Source organism: Pelodiscus sinensis, chromosome 6, assembly GCF_052426305.1.
Source record: "Pelodiscus sinensis isolate ZL-2025 chromosome 6, ASM5242630v1, whole genome shotgun sequence".
Taxonomy (NCBI): domain Eukaryota; kingdom Metazoa; phylum Chordata; order Testudines; family Trionychidae; genus Pelodiscus; species Pelodiscus sinensis.
Genome location: NC_143057.1, coordinates 105895173 through 105922808, shown reverse-complemented (window position 1 = coordinate 105922808; position 27636 = coordinate 105895173). Strand labels below are relative to the sequence as shown.

Here is a 27636-nt window from a genome sequence, read left to right as displayed (position 1 = left end):
GCTAATGACAAAACACTGGGAAGTGGCAAGGCTTACAAGCATTTAATTTCAGATATACAATATCTTTGAATACTATGCATTTAAAATGGAGATCTCTGCTTGCTACAATCCTACTTACAACTAATATCACTTGTGTCCTAGAGACTGTACTGATATATATACACCACCAGAGACACACAAAGGCCACTGCTGTTTGTGAAATGAGACTGGAATATTGGATATGAAGAGAATGTGTGTGTGTGTGTGTTGTTTTGATTTGATCTTTTAAAATGATCTGTGCACTTTTCAAGTAGTAGGACCCCCCTTCATCTGATGGTTTTCACCAGTGCTTTATATAAAATACTTTAATTGTCCAAATATTATTCATTGTGGTAGTGGCTAAGACCAATCAAACATGCAACCCTTTTGTGCTAGGAACTGTCCAAACATAGAACAGTAGATGATTCCTGCCACAAAAAAGTTTATAATTTAAATTGACAAGATAGGTACAGGGTGGGAAAAAAAGTCTAACGCAAGCAGAGTGAACAATTTAATGGCAGCTAATGTCATGTTTATGCCACAGTTTGGGGGGAGGGTATTTATTTAGTAGGAGATAAACTAAATAGAAAGAAAAGGGAAGGAAAAGAGGACACTGAAGGGCTGGGGAGTGAGGGAAACAGGGCAGGTGAAGAGGAAGATAAAAAGGGCATGTAGAAAGTGAAGCTGAGATAAAGAGACTGAGGGAGGAGGAATTGTGCCAACAGCCAGTGAGCACAGGGATAGCAAGTCCAGTTAAAACTGTAGAAAGTTCTCTATTCAAAGGTAAGAAGGATTTTTAAAAAACAAAACAAACAAACAAACAAACAAAGTAACAACCCTGCCCAAACAGCTCCAAAAAGGCAGAGGGAAGGGACTTGCCTTTGTGCATCATGATGCTGGCTGGAGTTTGAGTCAAAACAGCATTGTGCTGTGCAAGACATGGTCAAAGAAAAAAAGTGGGGCTACAAAGAAAAGCAGAAAAAAAAACCCTCCACAGGCCACAACAGTATGAAAAATCCCACCCATCTGCAAAACAAATCCCAAGTCTAAAGTCACTTATTTACCATTAATATGGCAACCTGTTCTCTGTGGTTTTCTCTCAAGGACACATGTTGGTGGGGTTGGAGAGGGATGCACCATTTACATCAAGAATGGGGAACCTCAGGTCAGCTTATCTGGATCCAGCTCCTGAGGTTCCCAAATGATTTTTCTGTGGGCCAGCTACCCCTAATCCAAAAAAGTCTCCCCACCCCTGATTTAGAGACTAGACCCCCAAGTGTAAGGTGATTTCCTCTATACAATTCTGTATCCAGATAGAATTGGGCAGGGGGAAAAGTTGTTCTGAGGTTGGCCCCTTTTTACTCTTTCCTCCCAATGCAGCAGTCCCTGCTTTGGCTGCTTCAGTTCACAGATATTGGGGAGAAGTTTAGCGTTTAATGTGAACTAGGCAAAGTGCTGTGAACATTTACCAGCCCAGTCACCAAATCTATTCCTGTCCTTTATTTTTCCTTTGATGGTTGAAGACAATGAAAAAATCATCGTATTTTCCCAACAAGAACAAGAAAAATTACTTGTTTATGGTGAATGGAATCTTGCAAGGCTGATTTAATAGCATATCAGTAAAGCAAAAGGCAAGTCACATATTAGTACTGATCTGTAGCAGGTTGCATAGATGGGCTATGCCACATAGACTGGTTTGGCAAGAAACAGTTTGAGTAACATGTAGCAAAAGAGATGTGATACATTTCCGTTTCCTGCTGTGTGTGCCATAAGTCACAAATGCTCAAGCTTCTGTGCTTGCTTTATTGAAGCTAGAGTGAGATTAGTTTATCTCAGTGTGTTTGACTAATGTGTATTTGGCATCCCCTTCAATGTCTAATCTGCGGTGCAGAATGAGTACAATGAATGAGATCTCCACAAAACATTTGGGATTTCCCCTTTGGATTGTAACAAGGAGAAGATTATAGCTCTCTGAGAAGGCAAGTTGTGCAAGAAGTATAAAGCACATCACTTAAACATGTACAGTAGAAATGAGTTTTATTTTGTAAAAAGTTATAAAATGAATATTGTACAAAAATAAAGTCTGTAGAGAACTTTGGTTGATTAACACAAATGATTGAGACGTAAGTTGTAGGTGAAGTAAAAACCTTCAGAGAAGCAGACTCCTGTTTTTGATAAGTTTTTTAAAAAATCACAAACTTTACCCTTTTGTAGTTTGAACATAATGACCTGCTAAGCCTATTAGGCTGTTGCTTGAGGCAAGCTGTCAACCACCAATGAAGTACCCATAGTAAGTGATAAAGTACTTACAACTTCTGTGCTCAAAACTAGCCTAAGCTAACACACTGTTGCTGAGTTTTGACTCATCACACAGTCAGGAGTTTACTATGCAAATAATGCAGATGATGCTTTCTCTGCTGTTTGCTGCCCAACACAGTGGGTAATCCCCAAATCAAGCACAGCATTTAAACACGTGCTTAATGGCTTCAATGGGACTATTCATGATTTTGAGAGCTTTGCTGGAGTAGGCGCGTAGACTCTAATCCTTCAATTGATTTCATGTGGTGGATTAAGGAGAATTCAGAGCCCATGACTGTGTTCACTTACCAACAATTACGTGGTTGGGATTTTAGTGAAGAAACTTGACACATGACACATGATGGTGAATCTTTGTGTTTTCCTTTCTCTTCGTCTCCCTCCCCCTGCCATTGGACCTTCCCCATTGGTATAAGTGCAGTCAGTTTCTGTGCACTTTAAAGGGACAGAATAAGTATGAAGCCATTGCATTGATTGGATAAGTGGTGGTTCTAACAGTTGTTGTTAAGTAGATTCTTTGTTAGATATTTTTATGAGTCAATTGTCTGTTACTTCTAATATATGTACACTCCTGCTGATCTTTAATAAACAAACCTCTAAGTTCATAACTTGTGCTAATCCTCTAGATACAGAACCTCCTTCACTTTAAAGCAGTGTCTTAGATGAAAACTTAAAATAGTTGAATCCTGTAATGTTTCAGCAAATTGTACAAAAAACTTTGGTTATTTAACAAAATAGTTTGCTTACTTTCAGTCTACATTAAATCCAGGACTAACTACAAAAAGGGATTTAATCTTTTTATATGGAAATATGGAAAGAAAAAACAAATAAATATAACATGAAATTAAAATGATAAAAGTGTGATTAATCTTCATTTGTCAATCATAGTTATGAGGTCAGTTGGTAGAAGAAGAGTTTGTGAGAGCAACTGCATCAACATTATAATACGAATATAATTTTTTTCTAAAAATAAAAAGATAATAATGACCCCCATTCTGCAATCTGCACTCATGTGGAGTGTCACTCGTTCATGTGGGTAGTAATGGAGATACTCACATGTATGTTATCAACATGAATATGGGTTGCAGACTTTGACCCTCTATTTTGAAATTTTAAACAGGGTTTTGTTAAAAAAGGTAAAGTAAGTGATTTTTTGCTTTCAAGTTAACTGTTAATACTTTTAAAAGCATGGCCCCTTGTTCCCAGCTTAACTGTTTTTGTATCTTTCCGCTTTGGCACCTTTGAAAAAAACTTTAATAAATAAGGAACGGAAACTCATTATTGAACGTTAATAAATAACAATAACTTAAATCTCAATAAATATTTTCTGTAAATGTATGTCTTTGAATGGATGCATTGCATCAAGTAGTTTGTTCACTCACAATGACCAAATATAAGAGGAGTTATGTAAGTGACATTAGTCCTTTGTAAACCAAAAGAAACACATTTTGCATTTGTATAGGCCAGGCTCACTGTTTCTATTATTCTATTAGGAGTGAGTGCTTAAAAACACACCTTGTTTTCAGAGGTAATAGAAGAATTAAATCTGATACTTAACTATTTTGAAGAAATGTGAGTTGGATATAACCTAAATCAAACAGTAACTGAAACTTTTTTGTGTTGATTTTCCCCAGATGAACTTTGGCTGGTTCATTTTGACACTTGCCTGATTTAACATTACACAATGACTATGTAATAAAAAATTTAAATCCAGTGTTTTGGAATAACCTTGTAACAAGCAATATTACAGTGTATCTTGGAGTCAAGTTAACAACACTTGAGCTTGCAATTATTAATGCTACCCCAGATTTTATACCTAAATTTAAAAGTAAGAACAAAGCGTGATATTTAATAGGCTGTGTTTTTAAGCACATTCCTTGCTGATACAACTCTCATTCATGGTGGACCATGTCAAATGAAATGGTGATAGCAACCTCCACCCATCCATTGCAAAACTCCACCCCTGAGCTTTGATGCCTTTTATTTGCTTTTATGTAGAAATTAAAAATTTCAACTTTTCCATCCTGTCCGCTTTCCTCTGCCAGAACTTGTCCTACCGGGCTCCCATGACATACGTTTTCCAATATCCTTGGTCCTCTCTCTCAGTTCTGAACAGACATTTCCTTGGGAACCGTGGTCCTGTTCTTTGCATTGTAGCAGGAATGCAATATTGTGATCATCTCAATAAAAAAATTAGACACATCCACATCTTTTAGCGGAATGTTTTTTCAATATATGGTAAACCAAGTTATCATCCAAAAAGGAAAGGTCATCGTCGTAGGCAGTGGGTCTGCAGCAAGCTTGCCTTACTTTGTCATTGACCAGCTTTTTCTTTCTGGTTAAATTTTTTAAAATTTTGTCATATGTGGTCTCAGCCGCATCACAAGATCCACTGCAGTAACGAAAAATCAGCTCTTCTTTGGTTTCATATCCCAAATCCAAGTCAGTCACATTTAAATGAATTTCTGTTAAGACACAACCACGATTTTTGCCCTTTTGACCTCTCCGGCCCTTTTTACTGGAATTCTCTGTATTAACTGCTGCATTTTGCCGACTTCTCTCCCGCTTAGAAAAAATTGGAGTTTGTTTATCTGGTGACCTTCTCAGTCTTTTTATAGTGGCTTGAATAAAGTCCACTACACTGTCAAACTGATCTGGATAATCCTCTGGCATGTTAGCTATTTGAAAGAGAAAGAGAGAAAAAGTTTTATTAGATATGAATGGTCATTTTTATTTCTCCTGGGAGTTTTAATCAAAGGCCACTAGAACTTGACCAATACTAGAACTCAAAAAAATTTCAGGTCTATGCAAGTTAGTCTATCAGTTGTGTATTTCAGAAAATATACATAGCATGTCCAAAAACTGGGAAAGAAACATGTGACAAGGTATAAATGTCATGCAGACTTTCCTGATCTACTGTTAAGTGGTCCTTCTGATTATCATTCTGATTAGAAAGACTAACAATGAGTAAATATTCCCTGAATGATGGGAATGCTGGAAAGGAGCTGTCTGTAGCTAACTCAGTGATCACCAACCAGTAGCTCGGGATCTACTGGTAGATCTTGGAGCCTCTGACAGGTGATCCTGACTGGTTTGGCCAAGAGGCTATCAATTGCCACCACTTCAGCTGCCCTTCCCCCTTACCGCCGCACATCTCCTGCCCTTTGCCTTTGAGCTGTCTCACCCCACCCATGGGAATCTCCTGCTTGCTGTGCAGGGCAGGGGAAGGAGAAGAGGGGTTGCTGATGTCAAGGTGCCCCCTTCCACTCTGTATTCTATCTCTACAGAACAGAATGAGGGGCACAACAGGACTTGGGAGGGAGTTTGCTGGCTGCCTTTGGGAGCAGTGCAGGGCCACGGCAGGGGTGAGCCAGCCTTAGCCCCACTAAACCACAACCCAGAAGCCACCTGAGGTAAGCAGTGCCCAGTCAGAGCCCACATCCTACAGCCCAATCCCGGTCATGAACCCGCTCCTGCAGCCCAAGTCCCTGCCCTAGCCTTGAGCACCTCTGCATCCAAACACCCTCGCAGAGCCTGCACCTAGAACCCCCTCTGGCATCCCAACTGCCTGCTGCAAGCTCCTGCCCCTCTCACACTCCAGATCCCTTAATCCAAAACCAGAGCCTGCACCCCAACCTGCTGCCCCTCCTGGTGAAAGTGAGGAAGGATGGGGGAGGGAGGGCAGATGGAGAGAGCAGGGGGTGGGGCCTCAGAGGAGGGGCACAAAGGAGGCGGGGCAAGGGTATTTGGGTTTGAGGTAGATCTTGGATTGTGCTTAAATTTAAAAAGTGATCTCATGCTTAAAAAGGTTGGAAACCACTGGAATAACTGATTGACCAAGCTGAGTTATGTCCATGGCAAAATGCTTGTTTTTGATGCAGCTGAGGATGCCGTTAAAGCGGGTTAAAATTGTCACATTGAACAGTTTTCTATCAGAGAATACTAATTAGCCAAAATTGAAACATTTCACAGGAATGTACCAATTTTGTTAAAATTTTCATGGCAAATTATTGAAAAATTTCATTTTTACTTTTATGTTCTCATATGCTATAATACAGGATATCAAAATGAAACATTTTGATAGGCTGAAACAAAATATTTTTAGAATATTTGATTTCATGACAAATTCTGAGATTTCAACTTTTCATTACAATTGGAAACAAAACCAAATTTAAAATTCTGGCATTTCTTGTGGGATAGAAATACTGACTTAAAACAAGCTCAAGTTATTATGCTGTAAGCTTAAATAAGTGAAATAAGTGGAGCCATTGAACGGGAATCATTTTATTATTTAATCTAAATACACAAATATACCACAGGATTGAGAATGTTTGTGCCTTGTGCACAGTGCCAGAACTTTGGTCATTGAAGGCATTCATTCTTTGCAAGTATCAGAGGGAAGATATTTGTGTATTTGCTCCTCAGTAGCTGGATGATATGCAGTATATGGTAGGGGACTGTGTTGACAAAATGTTCACAGATGCCAGAGGAGCAGACCTGTGAAGTTTCAGAGGGTCAGATCCTTAAACACATACACAGCTGTAAACTTCCCTTTTCCAACACAGGACCACATCATCACCATGAAGGTGACCCAGTGTTTGGATGGAATCAGTTTATGGATGAAATACATCTGGCTAAAGGTGAGCATGACAGAGGTGTTGCTGGTGGGCAGGGAAAAGCATTTTGAAGCGTTTGTAGCCACAGTGCAGTTTCCTTTGGTTGAAGCTACACACCCACAATTGGTCAATTCAGCCCATAGTTTAAACATGCTCCTAGATGCCTCACTGACCCAAGTTCTCACATAGCAATATCTGTGATTAATTCTTTCTACTCTCTTTGTTTGGCCAGGAGATTCAGTCCTGTCCTAGCAAATAAAGCCTTGGCCTCAGTTATCCATCTCTTGGCTGAACTACAGCAGTGCAATACATCTGGGCACAAATACTTCAGCACTTAGGAAATTCCAACTAATAAGAACGTTGCAGCACAGCTCCTCCTCAACACAGGCTACCACAAACATACCAGACCTATCCTCCACACTGGCTCCCTACAGAATACTGTATCAAGTTCAAGTTCTCAGTCTTTATCCTCATGGATATGGGCCCAGGATATCGAACAGACTTCCTAAAGAGCTGGGATAAAGACCATAGTTGAAAACGCCGCTCTGTGGCATAATAAAGTTCATTTTGGGGTTTTTTTTGGTGCCTTTTGTTTTTTGAGACTTTAAGGCACACCCGGATAATTCTTTTACCCCTACAAAATGCTGCACCAGCCAGCAGAGAGAAGCAATAGAGGGGAGATAGTCAAGAGAACATGTATCCATGGTTTAGAAATGTACATTTAAAAAAGATATGAAACCTGAGATTTTCATCTAATCAACTGTCACCAGGAGCTGGGGTTTTGACATATGCATCAGATATCAAAGCACTCATGATAAAGTTGTGAGAGTTGGCAACAATGATAGCCACACAGTCCCTCAGCCAAACAACGACCCCACTCACTTTCCTATGTAGAGAGCCACCAAAGAGTTCTGCTCCATGGCTCTCAGAGGGTCATCGTGTTCTCTGGGCAAGTTCTTCACTACATTCCCCAAGTCTGCATTTCCAGTTGATTAGAGGCATCAAGTGCCAGAGAGGATTGGATTTGGCCCAGAGCCCTGTTTAAGAAACAATTTATACTGCATATAAGAAGAATTTATAAATAAAGCAGGTCCAAATGTCATTTTGGAACAGCAGACTCCAACACGGCCATGTTCCAAAGAAGACAGAAACTAAATTGTCCCATCTGTCTTTAGCGGGAAACTATCAGCAATTCTGGCACACAACTTACGTTTTATAAAGCTAATCTTTTAATTCCACTGTCAACAGATTTTTTTTAAAAATTCCCCTGCAGTGGTGACAACCCAGACAAGAGTGTTAGTACACGCAACCCTCAAAGCAAAACTGACCAGAAATTGATATCATTAGGACAAGCTAGATTTTCAGCACTGTGTGTAATTACTGGTGTAGAAACATAACTTAGGTGCTCACTTCTGAAAATCTTGGCCATCAGGTTTTAGAGAAAAGGCTTAAATCCAACTAATTGCATAATAGTTATTTGTAAAAGATGCCTTTTCACTAAAATTGCAATATGGTGAAACAATTATTTCTGTTCCATATAATTATTCTAGGCAAGGAGTAATTTTGCATACTTATCTGCAATAGAACCCCAGAGTTATGAAAACTTCCTGAATGGAGGTTGTTCATAGCTCTGAAATATCTAATTCTAGTCCAAAAGTTTACAGCTGAACATTAGTTTAATGCAGCTTTGAAATTTTACTATGCAGAAGAAAAATGCTGCTTTCTCTTTATTTCTTTAGTAGTTTAACACCATGCTGTACTGTATTTGCTTTTTTTTTGGTCTTGTCTCTGTTGCTGTCTTTTTGCATACTTCTAGTTCCGAATGAACTGTGTCATTGACTGGTCAGTTCGTAACTCTGGTGTTTGTAACTCTGAGGATCTACTATATATATTTTTTTATTTTCTATGTAACTGGCACGGTGCCCAACATTTTAATGTATCTTAAATGATGTACAGATTATGTTATCATGTCTAAACATGAAAACACCATTCATACTATGACACCCAAAGTCCAGAGGGGGGAGCTTGATTCTGCCCATTATAATGATAGAGGTTATATACAAATTTCAGTTCCATACCTGGGGGGTTTGGCTGAAAGGCTCCTTTATTCTAAAATAAGGTCCTATGTTTTAGTTGAGACCCATTTCAATTAAGGCCTTGTCTATACCTACATGGAGATCAATGCTTTGGGGATCAATCTTCCAGGGTTTGATTTATCAGATCTAATAAGGACCCGCTAAATTGAATGCTGATGGCAGCCCCATTGATCCTGGTACTCTACAGGGTTGCAAAGACTAAGGGAAGTCAACATGAAAGTTTCTCCCATCAACTCCCCACTGTGGTACCATTGGAGAAATTTGATTTAAGGTACGTTGACTCCAGCTAGGCTATTCTCATAGATGGAGCTGTGTTTCTTAAATCAAATTGCTCACACAGTGTAGATCTGGCCTTAAACTCTACTTCCATTTTGACCATGGTGAACCCAAGAGGGTTTGATAGTTCTGCCATTAGCATTTCTAGCATTTTGATGATTCTGTTGTATACATATGTAAGTGTGAAGAAAATGGGTTGTGAGAGGGGGAAATATTTTTCTGTAATAAGACTATCAAGCAGAAATTAGAATTGAATCCCTAGAAATAATCTCTCTTATCACATATGCTGTAAACTAGCGGTACTGAAAAATTAATCATGATTTAAACAATTAATTAATATGTGCCTGCAGACTGACTCTGCTTTCATGCTTTGCATGGACATGTGTGGGGTGAGAGGTGAAACAGAAATGTGTCAGTTGTATTCATTAAAAAAATATAACAAAGACACCAAGATTAACTTGTCTTTAAACGATTAATACTGTTCTGGTTCATTACCTTATTCACTGACTTGCTAGCTCACAAAGAGACAAGACATTCTTTCCTGGAACTTAGAATTCCCATAGAAACTGACATTGTTGTTGGTGTCTTGTCAAGGTGAAGTGTTAAGTATCCTGATGCATCTGACTTTTTAATGTCAGATACAATGAGCCAGTGCTAGAAAAAAACACTGAATGAAAATAGCTTTTATAATTTTTCCTTTTGTGGTTACAAAGATTTTCTGTTAATAGCTCATTAACTTGAAGCCCATCGTATGCCAGCCTATGAGCCATAAATCATTTGATAATTATGGCTAATCTGCGTTGTAATTCATATTTTTAAATTTGTGTCCAGCCTTTCACAGGGTTTGCATTTATTTCCTGCTATCTTTCTATCTCCTCAACTGTGCTTCTTAGTTCACAGTAGTTGAAAGAAAATCAGACTCCATCTGTTTCCAATAAAGAAGGAAACAAAGAGAAGTGACAGAAAAATCCCATTTGCTAAACTTCATTTGCTGTCATCTGTGGCTTTACTAGGGAAAAACGTGCTCAGAAGAGTTGGGTGAAGTAGATACAAATTTGTTTTAGGTGAGAGATCTACAGTACAGGTCTTCTTGGGAATAAGTTTGAGGCCCAATGTGGAAACAAACTAGATTAATTCCTACCCAGCCCAAGCCTAGGATTATGCTTCAACCCAACCATGAACCTGAATCAGATTTGATGTCACCCGCTGCCCATGGGGTTGGTGCTGCAGCAACTGCATATGTTGGTGGCTGCATGCCCTGTTCCTCTTGAGCATGGTGTTCACTGGGCTGCACGTGAACTGTAGAATGGCACTGAGATTTCTCTGGCAGAGTCACTCTGCAATACACACAGCACACTGAGGTAACAGAAGGTGGCAAAAATGAGGCACAGAGCTTGCCCCCCTCCAGGCAAGAGGTGGAGAGCCATCCCTCCCCGAACCTGAGCCTGAGAAAATCCAGTTGTTTTACCATCCCTGTGACTCAGCGTCGGGATCAGAACAGGTTGCAGGGCTCTAATCTTTGGGAATTAACTTACCAGTTGACAATTAGTTGACCAATCTAAGTGACTAATAGTACTCAAACCATTCACAAAATCACCATTGACTTCAGTAAAAGCAAAACAGCACTGGGGAAGGGGACCCCGTTTTGACAGCTGCAGAGCCTAAGATTGATATTGGTATGTGATAATGGTTAGTTCAAGTGGAAAAAATACTTCTTCTTCATCGCATCCCAGGACATCTTTGCAGATGCAGGCCACAGTACAATGTCATCATTTATTTTTGTCCAGGGACTTGTTTCTCCATTAAGCCCAGCCCGTTCATATTCCTGAGTAAAGGTCAGTGATCAGCCTCTGGGTCAGATTGCATTTGCATTATCTTCTTTGACATCCTATCATCTGTTTGTCTTCTGCAGTGTTCCCATCATAATCTCTCTCAATTGCCACTAATCACATTGTCACACAATTAAGTGTGGATTTTAGTGGTCAGAACAGAATCTGAGAGAATAACTGGAATTGTGGTATGAATACAAACCAATGGTCAGAGCCAGGAGTTAGGAACCAAAAACAGAACCAGACCCCGGGTCAGGAGACAATCTAATGATCAGAGAGAGGAGTTAGAAGTTCAGAGGTAGGCAGGGTCTAGGACTGAAAGCAGGTCTGGCACAGCTGCAAGTATGGACACCACAGAATAGTCACTAGGCTGCTGTTCCTGCAAGGCTTAAATGTGATCTGTTGGTGGTTCTGCCCAACCGGGAAGCACAGTCACATAGTTAGGGTTTATTGGGCCCAGCAGCGCTCACGTGGATGCTAAGCAACCAACTCCAGAGGCAGCTGAGTACCTGACAGCCATATTCTGATTTCACATCCTACTCTTCTAACCTCTCTATTTGTCTAACATTATTTCATCTTACATTTGCCATCTTCCAAATAATTCTCATTTCTACTACCTTGAGCCTTCTCATGTCTTTTGCCTTTTAATGCAGCTGCCTCCATGATAAAGTAATACTGTTAGTATGCTGGTTTTATACATTGTCACTTTTGGTACTAAACATATTTTTATTGGTCATAATTTCATCATAGAATCATAAGGCTGGAAGAGATCTCAGGAGGTCATCAAGTCCAGCTCCCTTGTGCAAAGCAGGACCAACCCTAATTAAATCATCATCTTGTGGGCATCCACTTCTCTGTAGTACTTGAATCTAAACTTCATTCTTGGTAGCACCATCGGCAGTAATCAAGCTTCCTAAATATACATAACATTTTACTTGTTCTAAGACTTCACTGGCTGCTGCATTTCAACAATTCTTCTGTTGCCCCTTATTCAAAATACAAGCACTTTGTCATCTTGGCATATATTGTAAATCCAAGTCAATGATACCAATTTTCCAAAGTAGATTATCATCATTAATTCAAATGTTTGCCAATTGCACAGTATTAGCTACATAAACAAAAGAGCTTAACTCTAGATCATCCAACGTTATACCCTCCAAATCCGCTATCATTCTTGCTGTCTAATTTAAGAACATGATGAAAAGAAAGGTTAATCTTGGTGCCCTTGCTTTACACACATCTTTGATTTGAAACAATTGCTTAATTTTCCACTAGCTTTTATGGCACTAGATAGGAATCTTTGTACATAACTTTTATAATTCTAGTTATCCAATCTGGAATACTATATGATTTTACTACTCTCCACAATGTTTCCCTCTGAACTGAATCAAATGCTTTTGTGAAGTCAATGAAAACAACAAACTTCTTTAAACCCATTCTCACTGTTTTTCCATTATCTGTCAGACTATGAATATCAGCTCAATGCTACTTCAGCCTGATCGGAAACCAAACAGTGCTTAGGCTACTGCTGTCTTAAAACTGGCCATAATCTGGTGACAATTACTTTCATTATAATTTTTCTCAATACTGAGCATAATCTTACAGCATTACATAATGTGATGAAGAAATCACAAAGATTGGATAAGCAAAAGTTTTGGGAGGAAGACACTCAGCAACTAAAGGGACCATCAAGAGAAGAAGCTATAAAAATAACATACAGTAAGGTTAAGTTATATGGAGAAATAATGCTATGGGAAGAGAGGCTAATTTGTTCAACTGATGACTAGTCCTGAAGTGGATCTGGAAGTATAGAAAGATATTTCTGACAAAGTGCTGAACCTTATATTCATCCAGGTGCATGCACTTTGGACATCTAGATAAACAGGGCAGAATACAAGGTCATATGGATAGCACCACTGAACCAATGTCAGAAGAAGATATAGAACAGGAAAGCAGTTAAAAAAGGGAAAGCTGCAGGAATACATGATATAACAGCCAAGCTCCTAAAAGTCAAAAGGGGAAGTGCTATCAAAGCATTAGGAAATATACATAAGGCGGCATGGGAGCAACAGGCATTACCAGATGACTGTCTAAAGGCAACAGTTGTACCAATCTTGAGGAAAGTACATCCTGCCAGTCCAAACAAGTAGAAATACGTATAGATTTTTATTAAGGCTTATTGAATCAAAAAGTGTTACTTTCAACTAATTTATAATGTGGCAGGGTTTTGGTTCAGAGAAATCATTATTATGTATTTTATAGATCTATTGTAGTAGCACCTAGAAGCCACATCTGAAATCAAGGTCCCATATACTAAGACAGTTTTTTCCCTTCAGAGCCTACAATGTGACTAGGCAAGATAAATGAAGGGAGAGAGACAAAACAGCAGTGAGGTGACTTGTTTTACGTCACACAGCAGGTTATTGATAGAGCTGGGAACAGATCCCCAATTCATTGCCCTAATCACTGGACCATACCTAATCTCTAAACCTTTGTACTATTCTAAAACAGGTATGGGAATCTGTACCTGTGAAGTATATGTCTACTGTCATGCAGGATCACATGTCTGTGAGTTGAATATTCTGTTCTATCATAGTTCTTGTATCAGTATCACTGTTGTATTTGAGAACCTTCAGTAGGTTTTTATTACTCTAACAGTACCTGAAACCTATTAGCAAGCACTCATAGCAACGAGCCATGAAGCCAGCTAACAGATACAGTACTGAGGTTTATGGGAGAGTAGTCTGTGATAGCTATACAAAGAATTTTATCTGGGATTTCTGGTACCAAAGTCCTCCAGCAGTTCAGCTCTCGAGTAATGTTACCAAAGCCCCAAACTAGAGCAACCTGACTGCCAATCTACTACTGGTAACATAAGCAAGGTGAAAAATGTATTGGCCAAAAAAAAAAAAAAAAAATCCAAATCCAATTAAATGCCTCTGTCCCACGGGTGGATGCTCTGGCTTTTTAAGACATATTTGTAACAAACAGGTACAAAGAACCTGTAGACAGATTTCATAAACTACTCTCAAGCTGCTTTAGGAGCAATATGGCACCATATTTCACCAGCCACAAGGCCTGTGGTAAAGCCTTGACTCACTCCTGAAATGTGGTTTTGCATTATGAATAATACATGTTTTTCAATGATGCTCTTTTACTTCCCAAATTTCAGCATTTTAGAGTATGTATCTAAAAAATGAATATGTCTGTTAACATGAATGTTTCTCAGTATGAAAACTGTTAGCATACAAGCTGATAAAGTTTTTATACTATTACAGTTATTGGTACATTGCACTAAAACAGGTGCCACATATTCTATTGCAAGGTATCCCAAACTGTGATCCATGGGCCACTGGTAGCCCATGGAGCACTTGATAGTGATCTGCAGAGGATGGCTCTTCTCCTTTCCCAGATGCCAAATGGCATTAAAATATGGCCAAACATGCGTATCTAATATAACTGTTCCAGGCAGTCAACTGCTGTTATTACCAAACAGTTATGTGATTGTGAATGGGAGGTGGTCCTCACATTTTTCAGTGGGAGGGAATCAAAGCAGATATGTACACAAATCTAAGATGTGCATTATAAAAATGTTTGGGAATCCCTGCTATTCTGCAGCCATGCCCAGATTCAGCAAAGCAGTTATCAAATGTTCATTTTTAAACATGTACTTAAATCCATCCCTATTCAGTAAAGCATTATGCATATTCTTAAATTCCATTGACTTCAAAGAAACTTAAGTTACAGTCTTCAGTTAAGCACATGGATTTGTGTTATGTTGTAAAGAGAGCTATTTAAGCAATTGGGTTGAGATGTTCCCTGTAAGCTGAGCGCTTGGGCGGCTGCCCAGGAGAAATTCAGGTCTGGCCTAGTTGATTGGCAGAGTGCCCACAGTTGGAAGCATGTGTTTCTACTGGTGGTGCACATCTGCACATTCTGGATGCACACAACAAAATTTATTCTGTACATGGATAGAAAATATTAGCGGGAACATTGGCTGGGACCTCAGATTCTTTTAAAAATCCTTACTGAAATTTGTAATAAAATCTATCATTACTGAGGTTCATAAAGAATATTCAGTTGTGCACAATATTACAGAAGACTTGGTGTGTTTTAAATGAAAATGAACTATCTCAAGTATAGCAGCCTGTTTACCCTTGTTTTCCATCTGTATACGTAGGAAATGGTGTCCATGTTTCATTGAAACCTTCTCTTTTATTCTGCTTGCCATACTCACTTTGAATCATTTACATCTAAGAAAGTCCAAAGACCTGATATATCTTTCTAGTGTCAAGGATTAACTGCTTTTGCCACCACTAAACATTTTGAAGCCCACTGTATTTTAATGTCTGAGGATTCATATAACTGCATTATTTAATATTTCAACCTTACTGATTCCTAGGAGGGTACTATCTCAGAATTATGAGATTCCTGTACAACTCTACATCTTTGGTGAGCAGGTCAAGCAGAGATGATTATTTCTGAATTCTAGTTTCTGCAGTCCTAATGAGGATTGGAACAGTTTATACAATATTTTAACCTGCTTCCTTTTGAGGATTACACTGTAGTAGTTAAATAGCTTCTTTCCTATGTTTTTAGTCCATGGTCATCTGAACAGCTGAACTCCAAGAATTCTCCCTGGGTATGTTTTAATTAAATACATACCTTTAAAATATCAGTAAAGAGAAAAATACATATTCTTACATGTATTTCCTTTTGAAAGACTCAATCATTTTAATGTTAACTCTTTGAGCACCCTCCATGGGAATGTATTTATTAGGCGCTATAGTTGACAGATGATGGAGTATTAGGTATTGCATGCATCTAACAAGTGGTATATAGAATAACATCTACCATTTGTTTAGCACTGATAATGTGCTCATCTCCATATAGCATCAAAATATAAAGACAGGCCTTATCTTGAAGACCTTGCATTCCAACACTATATCCTGGCTATTCCATCTTTCCTCTGTATTTATAATATAGTAAATAAGAATGCTTCAGCTCACAGGCACTGACTTTTGTTTTTGTGGGTGGATACTCTCCACCCACAATCCCTCATGCAAGTGATGAGCAGGTCCTTTGGGTGGAGAGACCAAGTGGGACTGGGGCCATGATCTGGGTGCCAGGGCTCACATGATTAACCCAGTCTTACAGGTGCTGAGTCACCCCCCCCCCCTTTAAATGTTTGGTAGATGCTTGAACCTTGGAGTACCTATGACAACGCCTATGCCCCAGCTAAAGATGTTAAATGACCTAAACTTATTCTCTTTTAAAATGAAACAAACATAACAAGCCCCTGGCATCAGTTTACCATTAAACAATAAATCATCTTGCTGTGCCTCAGAAACTGCAATTTATAAAAAACTTAAAAAAACAACAATGGTCCAGTAACATCTTACAGATTAACAAAAATATATAAATAGCATCACGAGCTTTCATGAGCACAACACACTTCTTCAGATGACTAATTTGTCATCTGAAGAAGTGAGTTGTGCCCATGAAATCTCATGATGCTATTTATATATTTTTGTTAGCCTCTAAGGTGCTACTGGACCATCGTTCTTTTAGTTACAGACTAACACGGCTACCCTCTGAAACTTTTTTGCAATTTTGCTTGAGTTCCCCCATTGCCACTGTAGGCCTTTCTGACATGGGATACTATATTCCCATTTACATTACACTTATAGCTATGTTGGGGTTCCCAGTTACAACATTTACAGGCCTAAAGTAAGGTTTGCTTTCATAGGTAGGGCCAAACTACATAATAATAACCATTTGATCACAATTTGTATCCAATTATATAGTTCTGTTTATAATATGTTTTGTGTTCCCATAGTGTACAGTATCTACAGTAGCGAACTGAGTGCCACCCATGCGTATACAGGACCCTTTGTCCATGTAATTAGGATGGCTTCCTCTCAGTTTCTATAACATAATATTCCACACTGCATTGTGTTATGTAGTGCATGAGCCATTAGGCAACTCTATCCTCCATTACAAGCTATCCCATATTGCTCTGCTGGTTACATGATCAAGAAACAGGAGACTCATTTAAAATGTTCAGCTATTAGTGTGGAGATTGAGCTTGCTGGTATCTACTTTTTTAATTGTATAGTTAGAGGCTGCACATTACTCTCTGACCACTGATCTGAAATGGAGGTCATCCCAATCCACCTGGTCTTAATCTGGAGCAAAGGAAACTTTCAGGCCAATCTGAATTTGGTGCTACATAATCATGTGACCACCAGAGCACTATCAGCACTTCTCAGAGCATCCTGTGGAGAACATAACGCAGTGAAATTTAAAAGATCTAAGTGTGAAAGGTCTGGTACAATTGAGCTGACAACACAAGTATGTTGGATAAGGAAACTGGACCAGAATTTCACAATCAGGCTAACCACTGCTCCAGGTAGCATACTGGAGAGCTATACAGATATCAGGGTATGTCTACACTACCCTCCTAATTCGAAGTAGGAGGGTAATGTAGGCATACCGCACTTGCAAATGAAGCCCGGGAATTTCAAATCCCGGGCTTCACTTGCATGAAGCCGGCCGGCGCCATTTTTAAATGCCAGCAGTTCGAACCCCATGCCGCGCGGCTACACGCGGCACGGAGTAGCTAGTTCGGATTAGGCTTCCGTGCCGCGTGTAGCTACTCCGTGCCGCGTGTAGCCGCGCGGCACGGGGTTTGAACTGCCGGCATTTAAAAATGGCGCCGGCCGGCTTTATGCAAATGAAGCCCGGGAAATTCAAATCCCGGGCTTCATTTGCAAGTGCGGTATGCCTACATTACCCTCCTAGTTCGAATTAGGAGGGTAGTGTAGACATACCCTCAAAGAGGAGAGGAAGGATGCAGAATCAAAGAAGAAGAAAAGCCATTGAATCCCATTACAGGTGATGTTCAACCTATTGTGTTGGAATGCATGTTTGTGTGTGTATTAGGAATGTTAGATGTTGATTAATTGAATAATTGTGTAACCACATCAAATTTTAACAGTTATATAATAATTTAGAAGCTTCAGGGGGTAGCCGAGTTAGTCTGTTACAGGAAAAAAAAAACAACAAATGGTCTAGTAGTACTTTATAGACTAACAAAACATGTAGATGGTATCATGAGCTTTTGTGAGCACAGCCCACTTCTTCAGATGACCGGAGTTATGAGTTTGGGCTGTGTAAACCCAAAATAAATAGGAGAGGGGAAGGGAAAGGGGTAGGGAAGAAACAGAGAAGGGGGTGGGAGACAAAGCATCGGTAAGTATCTGAAGACTGGATAGTTAAACCGAAGCAGATGAAAGTCAAAGTCAATAGATAGACTCCCATGTCAGGAAGGATACATCTATTGACTTTGATTTTCATCTGCTTCAGTTTAACAATTCAGCCTTCAGATACTTACTGATGCTCTGTCCCCAATCCCCATCCTTTTTCTTCCCTTCCTCTTCCCCTCTCCTATTTATTTTGGGTGTACACATCCCATACTCATAATTCTGGTCATCTGAAGAAGTGGGCTGTGCCCATGAAAGCTCATGATACCATCTACATGTTTTGTTAGTCTATAAAGTGCTACCAGGCCATATATAATTATTTGATAGTCTCCAGGAGCAGGGGCAGTAGCCAATGAATTCCCTGGCCCCAGTCGTGGAGAGCCCCCTACTACTCCATGTTACTCCCTCTGATACAGAGGCAGCAGCCCTTGTCTGCAGGGAGCCTGAGGTTCCCATGGATAGAAGCTGCGATGGCATCCTACAGAGCATCCTCTGTTCGCAGCGAGCCTGAGCCTGCTGCTGACACAGGCTGCTCCACAGCAGCTCCTACCCGCCCATGCTGCTACCTCTGATACAGAGGCAGCAAGGGTGGGGAGAGTGTGTGTAGTTGACCTGATTAACCGATAAGCCCATCTTTTCAGTTAATTGTGTAGTCAATTACATGCTGACATCCCTAGTGTGCCTGAGAGAGAGACTAACTGATTTGTGGAAAAGAATGACCAGAGTATGATGAGAGTAGCTAGAAGAATCCAACTGTGGAAGGGGAACCAGTTAAAAGTGCCTATTTGATACTCTCTCTCTTTCTGCTTTGTATTTGCATACATAAAATCAATAGCAATGGTGAAACCTCTAGTGGACAAGTTTCAGAGAGGTAGTTGTGTTGGTCTTTTTTCGGGAAAAGCAACAAGGAGTGCAGTGGCCTTTCTTTTCTTACTGTACAGGCAGTCCCCGGGTTACATGGATCCGACTTACATCGGATCCCTACTTACAAATGGGGTGAGGCAACCCCGCACTAGCTGCTTCCCCCCAGCAGACCAGGGAGACGCGAAGCTAGCGCTCCCCCCCCCCCCGCAGACCAGGGAGACGCGAAGCTAGCGCCCCCGCCCCAGCAGACCAGGGAGACACAGAGCGGCTTTTCTCAGCAGACACCTCAGCTTGAGAATAAAGGACTGAGGGAAGTGAGGTGTGGGAGAATAAAACTGAGCTCTGGAGAAATGTTTGGCTAGAGTTTCCCCTACAATATGTACCAGTTCTGACTTACATACAAATTCAACTTAAGAACAAACCTACAGTCCCTATCTTGTACGTAACCTGGGGACTGCCTGTATTGGTGAAACAGATCTCAGTGAACTGGAAATCCCCAACATGCCCTCTGTCTACACACTAATGCAGGACAATGTAGCACTTTAAAGACTAACAAGATGGTTTATTAGATGATGAGCTTTCGTGGGCCAGACCCACTTCCTCAGATCAAAAAGTGGGTCTGGCCCACGAAAGCTCATCATCTAATAAACCATCTTATTAGTCTTTAAAGTGCTACATTGTCCTGCATTTTGCTTCAGCTACCCCAGACTAACACAGCTACATTTCTATCACTATTCTACACACTAATGGCATTCATCTCATAATCACACACATATGGTGCCCCAGACACCCTCAGGCCCTGCTGTCAAAATACAGTCCGCGAGTTAAATGCCAGTTACAGTACTTTGAGTTCTGCCTACTCCCTTTCTTCCTATGGTGGAACCACAGCAGCTGGAAATGCAATGACACATCTTGGCTATTGTTAGCTTCTTAGGCCTGGTGTTTTCAGAATGGCGTCCAGATGTCACACATTTTTAAACAGAGACAGTAATAACATGAATCAAGGCATTTAATTAATTTGGCTGGGATGTCAGTATATAACCAGCTAGCTCAGGAACCCCCTGCAATTTATCCGGCTCCCTGATGTAGCCAAGACAGGAGTTTCTCTGAGCATTAATATTTCACCTGTCTGGAGGAACACAAAAATGTCTGAGACTCATTTCTCTAGCTTTAGGCCCAGATGAATTGCAATGCTCATCTTTCCTTTTCAACCTGGCCCAACTTTCTGTAATTGCCATTATAGATTGAACATAGCAAAAGCACATTCCTCAGATTTCTGCCCATAGTTTCCCTACCAGGAACATAGGAACTGATGTACTGGATCAGACCCATGATCCATCTCCGCTTGGCTCTAAACCTACCGCTAGAAGAGACTGCCCATTCACCCTGCCACGATTCACCTGAAACACAAGGCCCACGTATGATGGACATCTCACCCTTAAGTCTACAAAATAACCAGATGAGAAGATGAGAAGTTTGGTTAGCCTCATACTGGAAATAGACTAAATTTAGTGAGTACATGATTAATGCTATCTGTCTAGCTCATCGGCTTGCTGTGGAGAGAATGGTTTATGTGGAAAAATATTTTTAAAACATGTTTTGTTAGAGGGGTAGTTATAAAAAATAGTTCTAGGCTTCGTTTGTAGGACCCAGAACAATGGAACCCTGACATCTCATCACTCTGCACTGACAACTTGTCATTGTTGTGAAAGCACAAGTACTTTTTAAACCCTTTTTATTTCCACAGATCGACAATGGCTGCTAGTCAAAGTAGGGGAGACTGGCACTAATGCCAGCAAAGCACATTTTGAGATTTTGTGGAATCTCCCCCTCCACTCACACCCTCTTTTCTATGTCCCACAATGCAGAGGAAGATCACTGCATTATAAAGCATCAGCAATCTGTACAAGGGAAAAAAAGTTATTTTGGTCAACTTGCATCTGATGTGGGACTGAGATAGGATGCTGTCATTCATGGAACAGTGAGAGGTTCAGCTCAAAAGAGGAGAGTGATGCTTGGGAGAGATTCCAATGGGAGGAAATTGTGAGAAGAGAGAGGACTAAGGAAGGCAGGCTACAGCTATATATGACGAGGAACAAGAAAGAGGAGGCTTGAAGCCAAAGTAGTGGAGACAGAGAACAGAGTGTTGGTTCTAAAGAATAACTGCAATGAGGGCAACTTTTCACCCAGGAGCAGTGCTGCAGCACAATTCGATCCCAGCTACACAGGCAATCTCAAGATGTGTTATATCGGTGTTTCCCAACATGTTTGTAAATATAATGAGGACAGAAGGTAAAAGTATACTCCAGATCAATAAGTACTCAGAGTGTTAGCTACACCCTTGTACCCTATAAACTACAGTATCTAAGCGGCGAAGATAGTTGGTTAAAGACAAAGTGGGCAGTCTCAATTCTGGATCTTCATTTTTATGGGTTTAGGACAAGGCCCTTCGTATTAAGTGAATGTTTCTAAGATTAACTTGTGTGTGTTGCTGCTGTTTATTGAGGCATGTTAACACCAACGTTAAAGAGCATTACTGTGAATTTAAAAATCATACTGCTCTCTGAAAATGCTTTTCTTTCAGATTTTGTTATTTAGATATTATTATTTTATTATTACCACCTAGAAATTAGATGGTAAACTGTCTCATATTGTGAACTGGTCTACAGACAGGCTCGCACTGATTTAACTACATCAATTTCCTAAAACATTTGTTATTTCAGTGTAAGGTCTTGTCTCCACTTCCTGGGAGATCAACATTGCAGAAATTGTTCTGCTAGGGGGTCTATTTAGCAAGTTTAGTAAGGACCCACTAAACTGACTGTTGATTGTGTCCCTATTGACTTCAGTAATTTACTACTGGGTTGCAAGGAGTAAGGGAAGTCAATGGGGGTATGTCTACACGGCAGTGTTATTTCAGAATAATTGATGTTATTTCGAAATAAAGTGCATGTCTACACAGCAGCATTATTTTGAAAAAATGTCAAGATGAAGGACTTCTTATTGACTCCTTTAACCCCAATTTCATGAGGAGTAAGGAAAGTCAGAGGAAGAGTGCTCTTCCTGCTGTGGAGACAGCGACAAAAGCTGAAATAAGCTATTTTGACTTCAGCTATGCAATTGACATAGCTGAAGTTGTGTATCTTAATTTGACTTTTGCCCAGCTGCATAGACATGACCAGAAAGAGTTAATTCCATCAACCCCCCACAGTGGGGATGCCCGGAAATTCAAACTAAGGTACAGAGACTCCAGCTATGCTATTCCCATAGCTGGAGTTGCATATCTTAGTTTAACTTTGTCCCATAGTGTAGACCAAGCATATGTTTGAGTGAGGACAATCTTATTTTAAAATACATGTGGCTTTGTTGATGGTCAGTAGTAGCCCTGTGTGTTTACCCACTGCTCTGTTGGGAGGCGCTCCCATTCTTGGCTGAAGGGTGTGAGTGCTGCTGTCACACAAATAATAAATACCAATGGGGTTTTTTAGAGCTGAAAGTAGGGGAGAGGAAAAGAGGGTGAGAGGTTTATTCTAAGAGGGGTGGTTGAGATTCTGTGGCCTGCACTGTGCAGGGGGTCAGACTAGATGATCATAATGGTCCCTTCTGACCTTAAAGTCTATGAGTCTATGAGGGGAAAACCCTTAGGATCAGTCCAGCGTTTTCCATTCTCCTTTTCATAGGGGAGCAAAGATTGGGAAATCAGGTTTTAAACAGGACTCCCGGGGCACATTAACACAAACGAAGCGGGTGTAGGACCTTCACCTCAATTTGTCTGACCCTGACTGGAGCCCCCCACCTACCCTGCCCCACCCCGCGGGACAGCGTGTGGGCGCCCACCCCGCAGAGGCGCGCCGGGGTCAGGCCCGGGAGCGGTGTAGTGAGACAGACAGCGGTGACTACGAAGGGGAACGTTTCTTACAGGCAATTCGCACAGCATAGGGAGGCGGCAGGCTGATGGGGGAGTGATCGTCTTCAGGCCCCTCTACCACTGAACGGGGCCCCTCGGGAGGCGTCTTACCGGCGGGCAGCGGGGAGGTGGAGACTGTGCTGAGCAGCACCACGCAGACAGCCACAACATCCCATAACTTCATCTTAGAGTCCCTTCCGACGCAGGCCCCTGGCGGAGAGGAGACACGAGGTTAGGGCCGCGCAGGCTGCGCGCTAGCTGCGCGCCGGGTTCCCCACGGTGCCTGCGCCGCCTGGGGAAGGGATGGCTCAGAAACCTTCCAGCAGGGCAGGTGCTGGCGTGAAAGCTCCCGCGGGGAGCGGAGGAGGAGGGATCGCTCCAGCCTCCTGTGTGGGGCACTCTCCTCTACACCCCCCGCTGTGCCAGCCGCTCATTGTCACCAGGAGGCTCCCACCAGCTCAATCCCTGCTCTCCCGCCGAGGGCCTGCGTCTCGTGGGGCCTTTTAATAAATCGCAGAGGGCTGGGGAGCGGCGGGGGTTGTTGCGAAACGCACAAGGTCCAGGAGGGGCGCTTCTTAGTCCCGCGGATCGGGCAGCAGGCAAAGGGGGAACATCTGCCACGCGGCCTCCTTGCAATGGATCGGGCAGGGCAACCCCCCCCCCACTCGCTCCTCCCCCGCGGCGGTCCCCGCCACACCCTGCCGGGCTGGGGGCAGGCGACTGGGAGCCAGAAGCGCGCGATGAAGTCAAACAGGCGCTGAAATGTTGCCCCGGCTCCGCGCGCGGCACGGGGAGGCGGCGAGGTGGGGCGCTCGAAAGGCGAACCCTGTTGACACGGCTCGTTGTGGCTCCTCAGGGGCAACCGGGGTCAGGCGGGTTTTCCTCAAACCAGTCGCGCTGTAACTGAAGCCCATCGCACTGCTCGATCAAAGACAGGACTTGGCCACTTTCAGGGTTTTGCTAGTAAAATGTTATGGGCACCTGGAGGGCGTTAGGGGGCTTCGTCCTGAGAGGAGCGAGAAATCTGTTCCTGCTTTATTTACATCCTCCCCGCTCCACCCTGCTCTCCGCTTTTCGCAGACACCTAGGCCTGGGCAGATTCGTGCATTTTCCTGGGCTAGCAGACGTCAGCGTTCGCTTGTTTGTAATTTTGGCTTTGAGACGAAACTCGCTGAAACTGGTTTATTCGGATCTGGTGAACGCGGGGCCGGATTTTACTTTGACCTCTCTGCGGACAGACTTTGCTTCAGTAAAGACAGTTGGATTTAGCCCTTGCTAGCCAGGGAGGTTGACTGTAATATAAGCAAGAAATGAATGTGGCACCTTCCGCGGTCCTGAAAATGTATTTAAGCACACACAGAAAAAGAACTAAAGGAGGCCTTTCCCTTCCCTGAATATGTGGGACTAATCGAGAGGAGTGGGATCCAGACAGCTCCTCGTGGGAGGATCAAACTGTCCGGAATAAAGAACGACACGAGCTGTGTAAATCTATCAACTCCAAGGTCGCGGTACGTTTGAAAGCCAAGTACCACCGAAAACACCCAGCGTCCCTGAATCTTCTCCCCGCCCCACTACCTCCATGTAACTGCAACTGATTTCCCTTCTGGCTCGAGAAGAATGTCCCAGTTAAGAGTTTTCTTTTCTGCACGTTGGAGGAGGGGGAGCGGGGTGGGATGGGTGTTAACTGGATGTACATTCTGCACTCATGTTTTGTACAGCGGGGTTTGGAATGGGGGATATTTAACCAAGAAAGGTCCAGTTCGTTCTTCCCCCATTAGACAGAATCCCTTCTGAGCCCAGAGATGTCATCTCGGGTGGTATGAGGCATTAGGGACATTAGCCCCAATCTCGCGTTCAGAACGGGGCTACCTTATCGGAAGCCTTCCTCTGCCCTGAAGTATCCTTAGAGCATGAACAAGGCCCTTCATGCCTGTCTGTCCTGGGCAGTTCTTAGCGGAGTCTTTATTATGCGGGAGTTTTAGGGAGAGATTTGCAGATCACGGCCGCTCTGAAATTTGTGGTAAATTTTCAGTTGAGTTTCATGTGGGTCTAGAATCTCATCCTTGATTTCAGTTATTGCTGCCAGCGAAGACTGGCCAAGCCACATCTCCTGTGCAGCTTGCCTTTCACGACAGAGCCATTCCTGAAGGTCCACGTTCAACTCACGTTTTCTCTACCATTGGCAAAATCTGGGTCTCTTTCTTGCGGCTTTGCTCAAAACAAGCCCTCCCCCTCCCCCTTTTTTGGAATTTGTTTTCAAAAGAGAGAAGAAACCAGGAATTCGGCACCGTGAACTCTCCTGAAATAATCCAACCGTGGAGAAGAACTTGCAGCAAGGAAAGCGATTCCGGTTTCCTTAAGCGGGGAGTTAAAGGGATGGGGAATTCTTGATGAGTTTTCCCCAAATGGGAAGACACAAATGGGGTTGGAGCGCTAGAGGGCAGTGTAAACCGGCCGCTTGATCTGCGACAGTGTGTACCCACCCATCGCAGTACGGAGACTTTACTATGTTTGTGTAGCCCAGCATGGTGCGTGCAGAGAGACATTTGTATGTTGATGCTACTCTTTGGGAAGCAACAGGAGTGAATGGGATCCCGCGTGGACGGCTGGTGGAAAATTCCGCCACCAAGTTTCAGTCCGACCCACCTGGTAGCAAAAATAATTTGTAACTGAGAACTTGGCATGCGGGGCTCCCAGCCAGCATATGCGGCACCTTTAGAGACTGGCGCTGTGGCCTCTTCAGCATCCCTCCTAACTTAGACCTCGATTTCAAAAGTTTTGCTTTGCTCTTAAAAGCTCTGATCCCTACTTAATAGCTTGGCAGAAACTGACCTGCAGAGCTACGCCTCGAGGAAGTTCTGAAGAGCAGTCTGGTCAATAACTTTATACGCGGAGGTGGCATCTGTCAGCCCTTTGGAAACATCCCTCAGTGCGGGCCGAATCAGAGCCAATAAACTCTTCCTGGCGTCCCCAGCGCTCTGTTCATGCTCAGTGCACCCAAAGTAGCAAATTCTGAGAAGTTAGTGTTTTGCTCGCTACACCGGCGGGCTGCGGAGCTCTGCGTGGGAGACGCTGCAGGCTGGTGAGGGCAGCAAGCGGCTCCCCCGCCGCAGGCGCCTGCCTTGCGGGGGGGTGGGGGGGGGGCTTGTGACTCAGTTTCCCGTTGCGGCTTCTGCATCGCGCAGCCAGCAGCAACTGCCGGGTCAGGCCGCGTCTGTGGCGGCGAAAGGAGCCCTCCCCCATCGCCAGGCGGGGAGCGAGCCCCGCGGTGCTCGGCGCTGCCGCACAGGGTGCAGCTGGCTAGAGGCTCTGGGGAGACACCGCGTCTCCACCCCCAAGTCTTAGCCCTACCTCGGGGGCTCAGGGGCCCGCGCTTCTGATTGGAAATTCATTCCCGGCCCCTCGCTCCGGGCTGGGCAGGGCGCCCTAGGCGCAGAGGTTTGCACGGACCCAAGTGATCTAAGCAGACTCTCCAGCTACTTCCCAAATCCGGGGGAGCCCCTTGGCCCTGTGCATTTACCACGAGTGCTCTGGCTCCTCCCGTGTCCCACAGGAGCAGCGATCCAGGGCCCTGGCCGGCAACCTTTCCCCGCCTGCCCTGCGCCACCCCCAGCGCCGCGCCACGGGCCGAAACGTCCCCTCACCTTTGAGACGGTCTCGTCGGACCCCGCACGGACATTAACTCCAGGAAGCCCGGCTGGCCGCCAAGGGCTGCATGTGGCTCAGCTCGGGGAAAGTTCACGATTCCGGGACAGGGGAAGGGGCCGCCCCGTGCGCCCTGCCCCGCCGCCGCAGGTGCGCGGTCCCCGCGGAGAGCAGAGGCCGCGCCCGGCTCTCGCTGGTCCTTGCCCTGCAGCCGAGTCCCGGCTCAGCAAAGGCAGCTGCCCGCGCCGCCTGGCAGCGGGAACTGGCGGTGGAGGCTGCTGCTGCGCTCCTGCCTGGAAACCTGAGCGAGACACCCCATCAACAGCTGCGGGAAGACACAGGCAGGCATCGGGGCGCCTGGGACGCCAGCGGGGCCTGGGGCAAAGGGGCAGCGCCGCATGCAGCGCGCACAGGAAAGGAGCCGCCCGCGGGAGAGGCTGTGGCTGGAGCCGGGGTTTGTAACCGAGCAGCAGCAGCAAGTCTTGCTCCGGCTGGCAGGGATCGCGTCACGCTGCAAGATTAGATCCAAGAGGGACGTGGAGAGTAAGAGCGACCACTCCTGCAATCCAGACTTGAGAGCATCCAGCGCCTCCCGACAGCAACATGCGCGGGGCCCTCTTCACTCCGCTGGCCGCAGCGCGCCGGGTGGGAGCGAGCCGCCTTGGGGGGACCTGCCACCGGAGGGGGTCTCCCACGAGGGCTGAGGTGAGCGCGCAGTCCAAAGCGCGAAGCAATCGATTTGCCAGGGCGAAGCCGCAATGGAGATGGATTTATAGGCCCGCTTCTCGTGACGCGCCCTCCGCT

General features: G+C 43.4%; 1 protein-coding gene across 2 annotated transcripts; it reads right to left on the bottom strand.

Annotated features, from left to right (window-relative positions):
* Nucleotides 1-2038: 2038 nt before the first annotated feature.
* On the bottom strand, nt 2039-27636 carry GDNF (glial cell derived neurotrophic factor). Of its 2 annotated transcripts, none has more exons than XM_075932526.2 (3): nt 26832-27636; nt 23200-23397; nt 2039-5012 (listed from the first exon to the last, which is right to left on the bottom strand). In XM_075932526.2, the coding sequence occupies exons 2-3, from the start codon at nt 23369-23371 to the stop codon at nt 4528-4530; spliced, it is 657 nt and encodes a 218-aa protein (XP_075788641.1). In that variant the 5' UTR covers nt 23372-23397; nt 26832-27636; the 3' UTR covers nt 2039-4527. The 2 variants fall into 2 exon arrangements, with proteins under 2 accessions (XP_075788641.1, XP_075788642.1); XM_075932527.2 differs by having other exon boundaries at nt 23299-23397.

Excerpts from the sequence above, each read along its gene's own strand:
- GDNF (XM_075932526.2), bottom strand. The coding sequence starts at position 23,371 with ATGAAGTTATGGGATGTTGTGGCTGTCTGCGTGGTGCTGCTCAGCACA. Across the intron at positions 5,013-23,199 it reads CTATGCTGTGCGAATTGCCT|CTAACATGCCAGAGGATTAT; the intron begins GTAAGAAACGTT and ends TCTTTCAAATAG.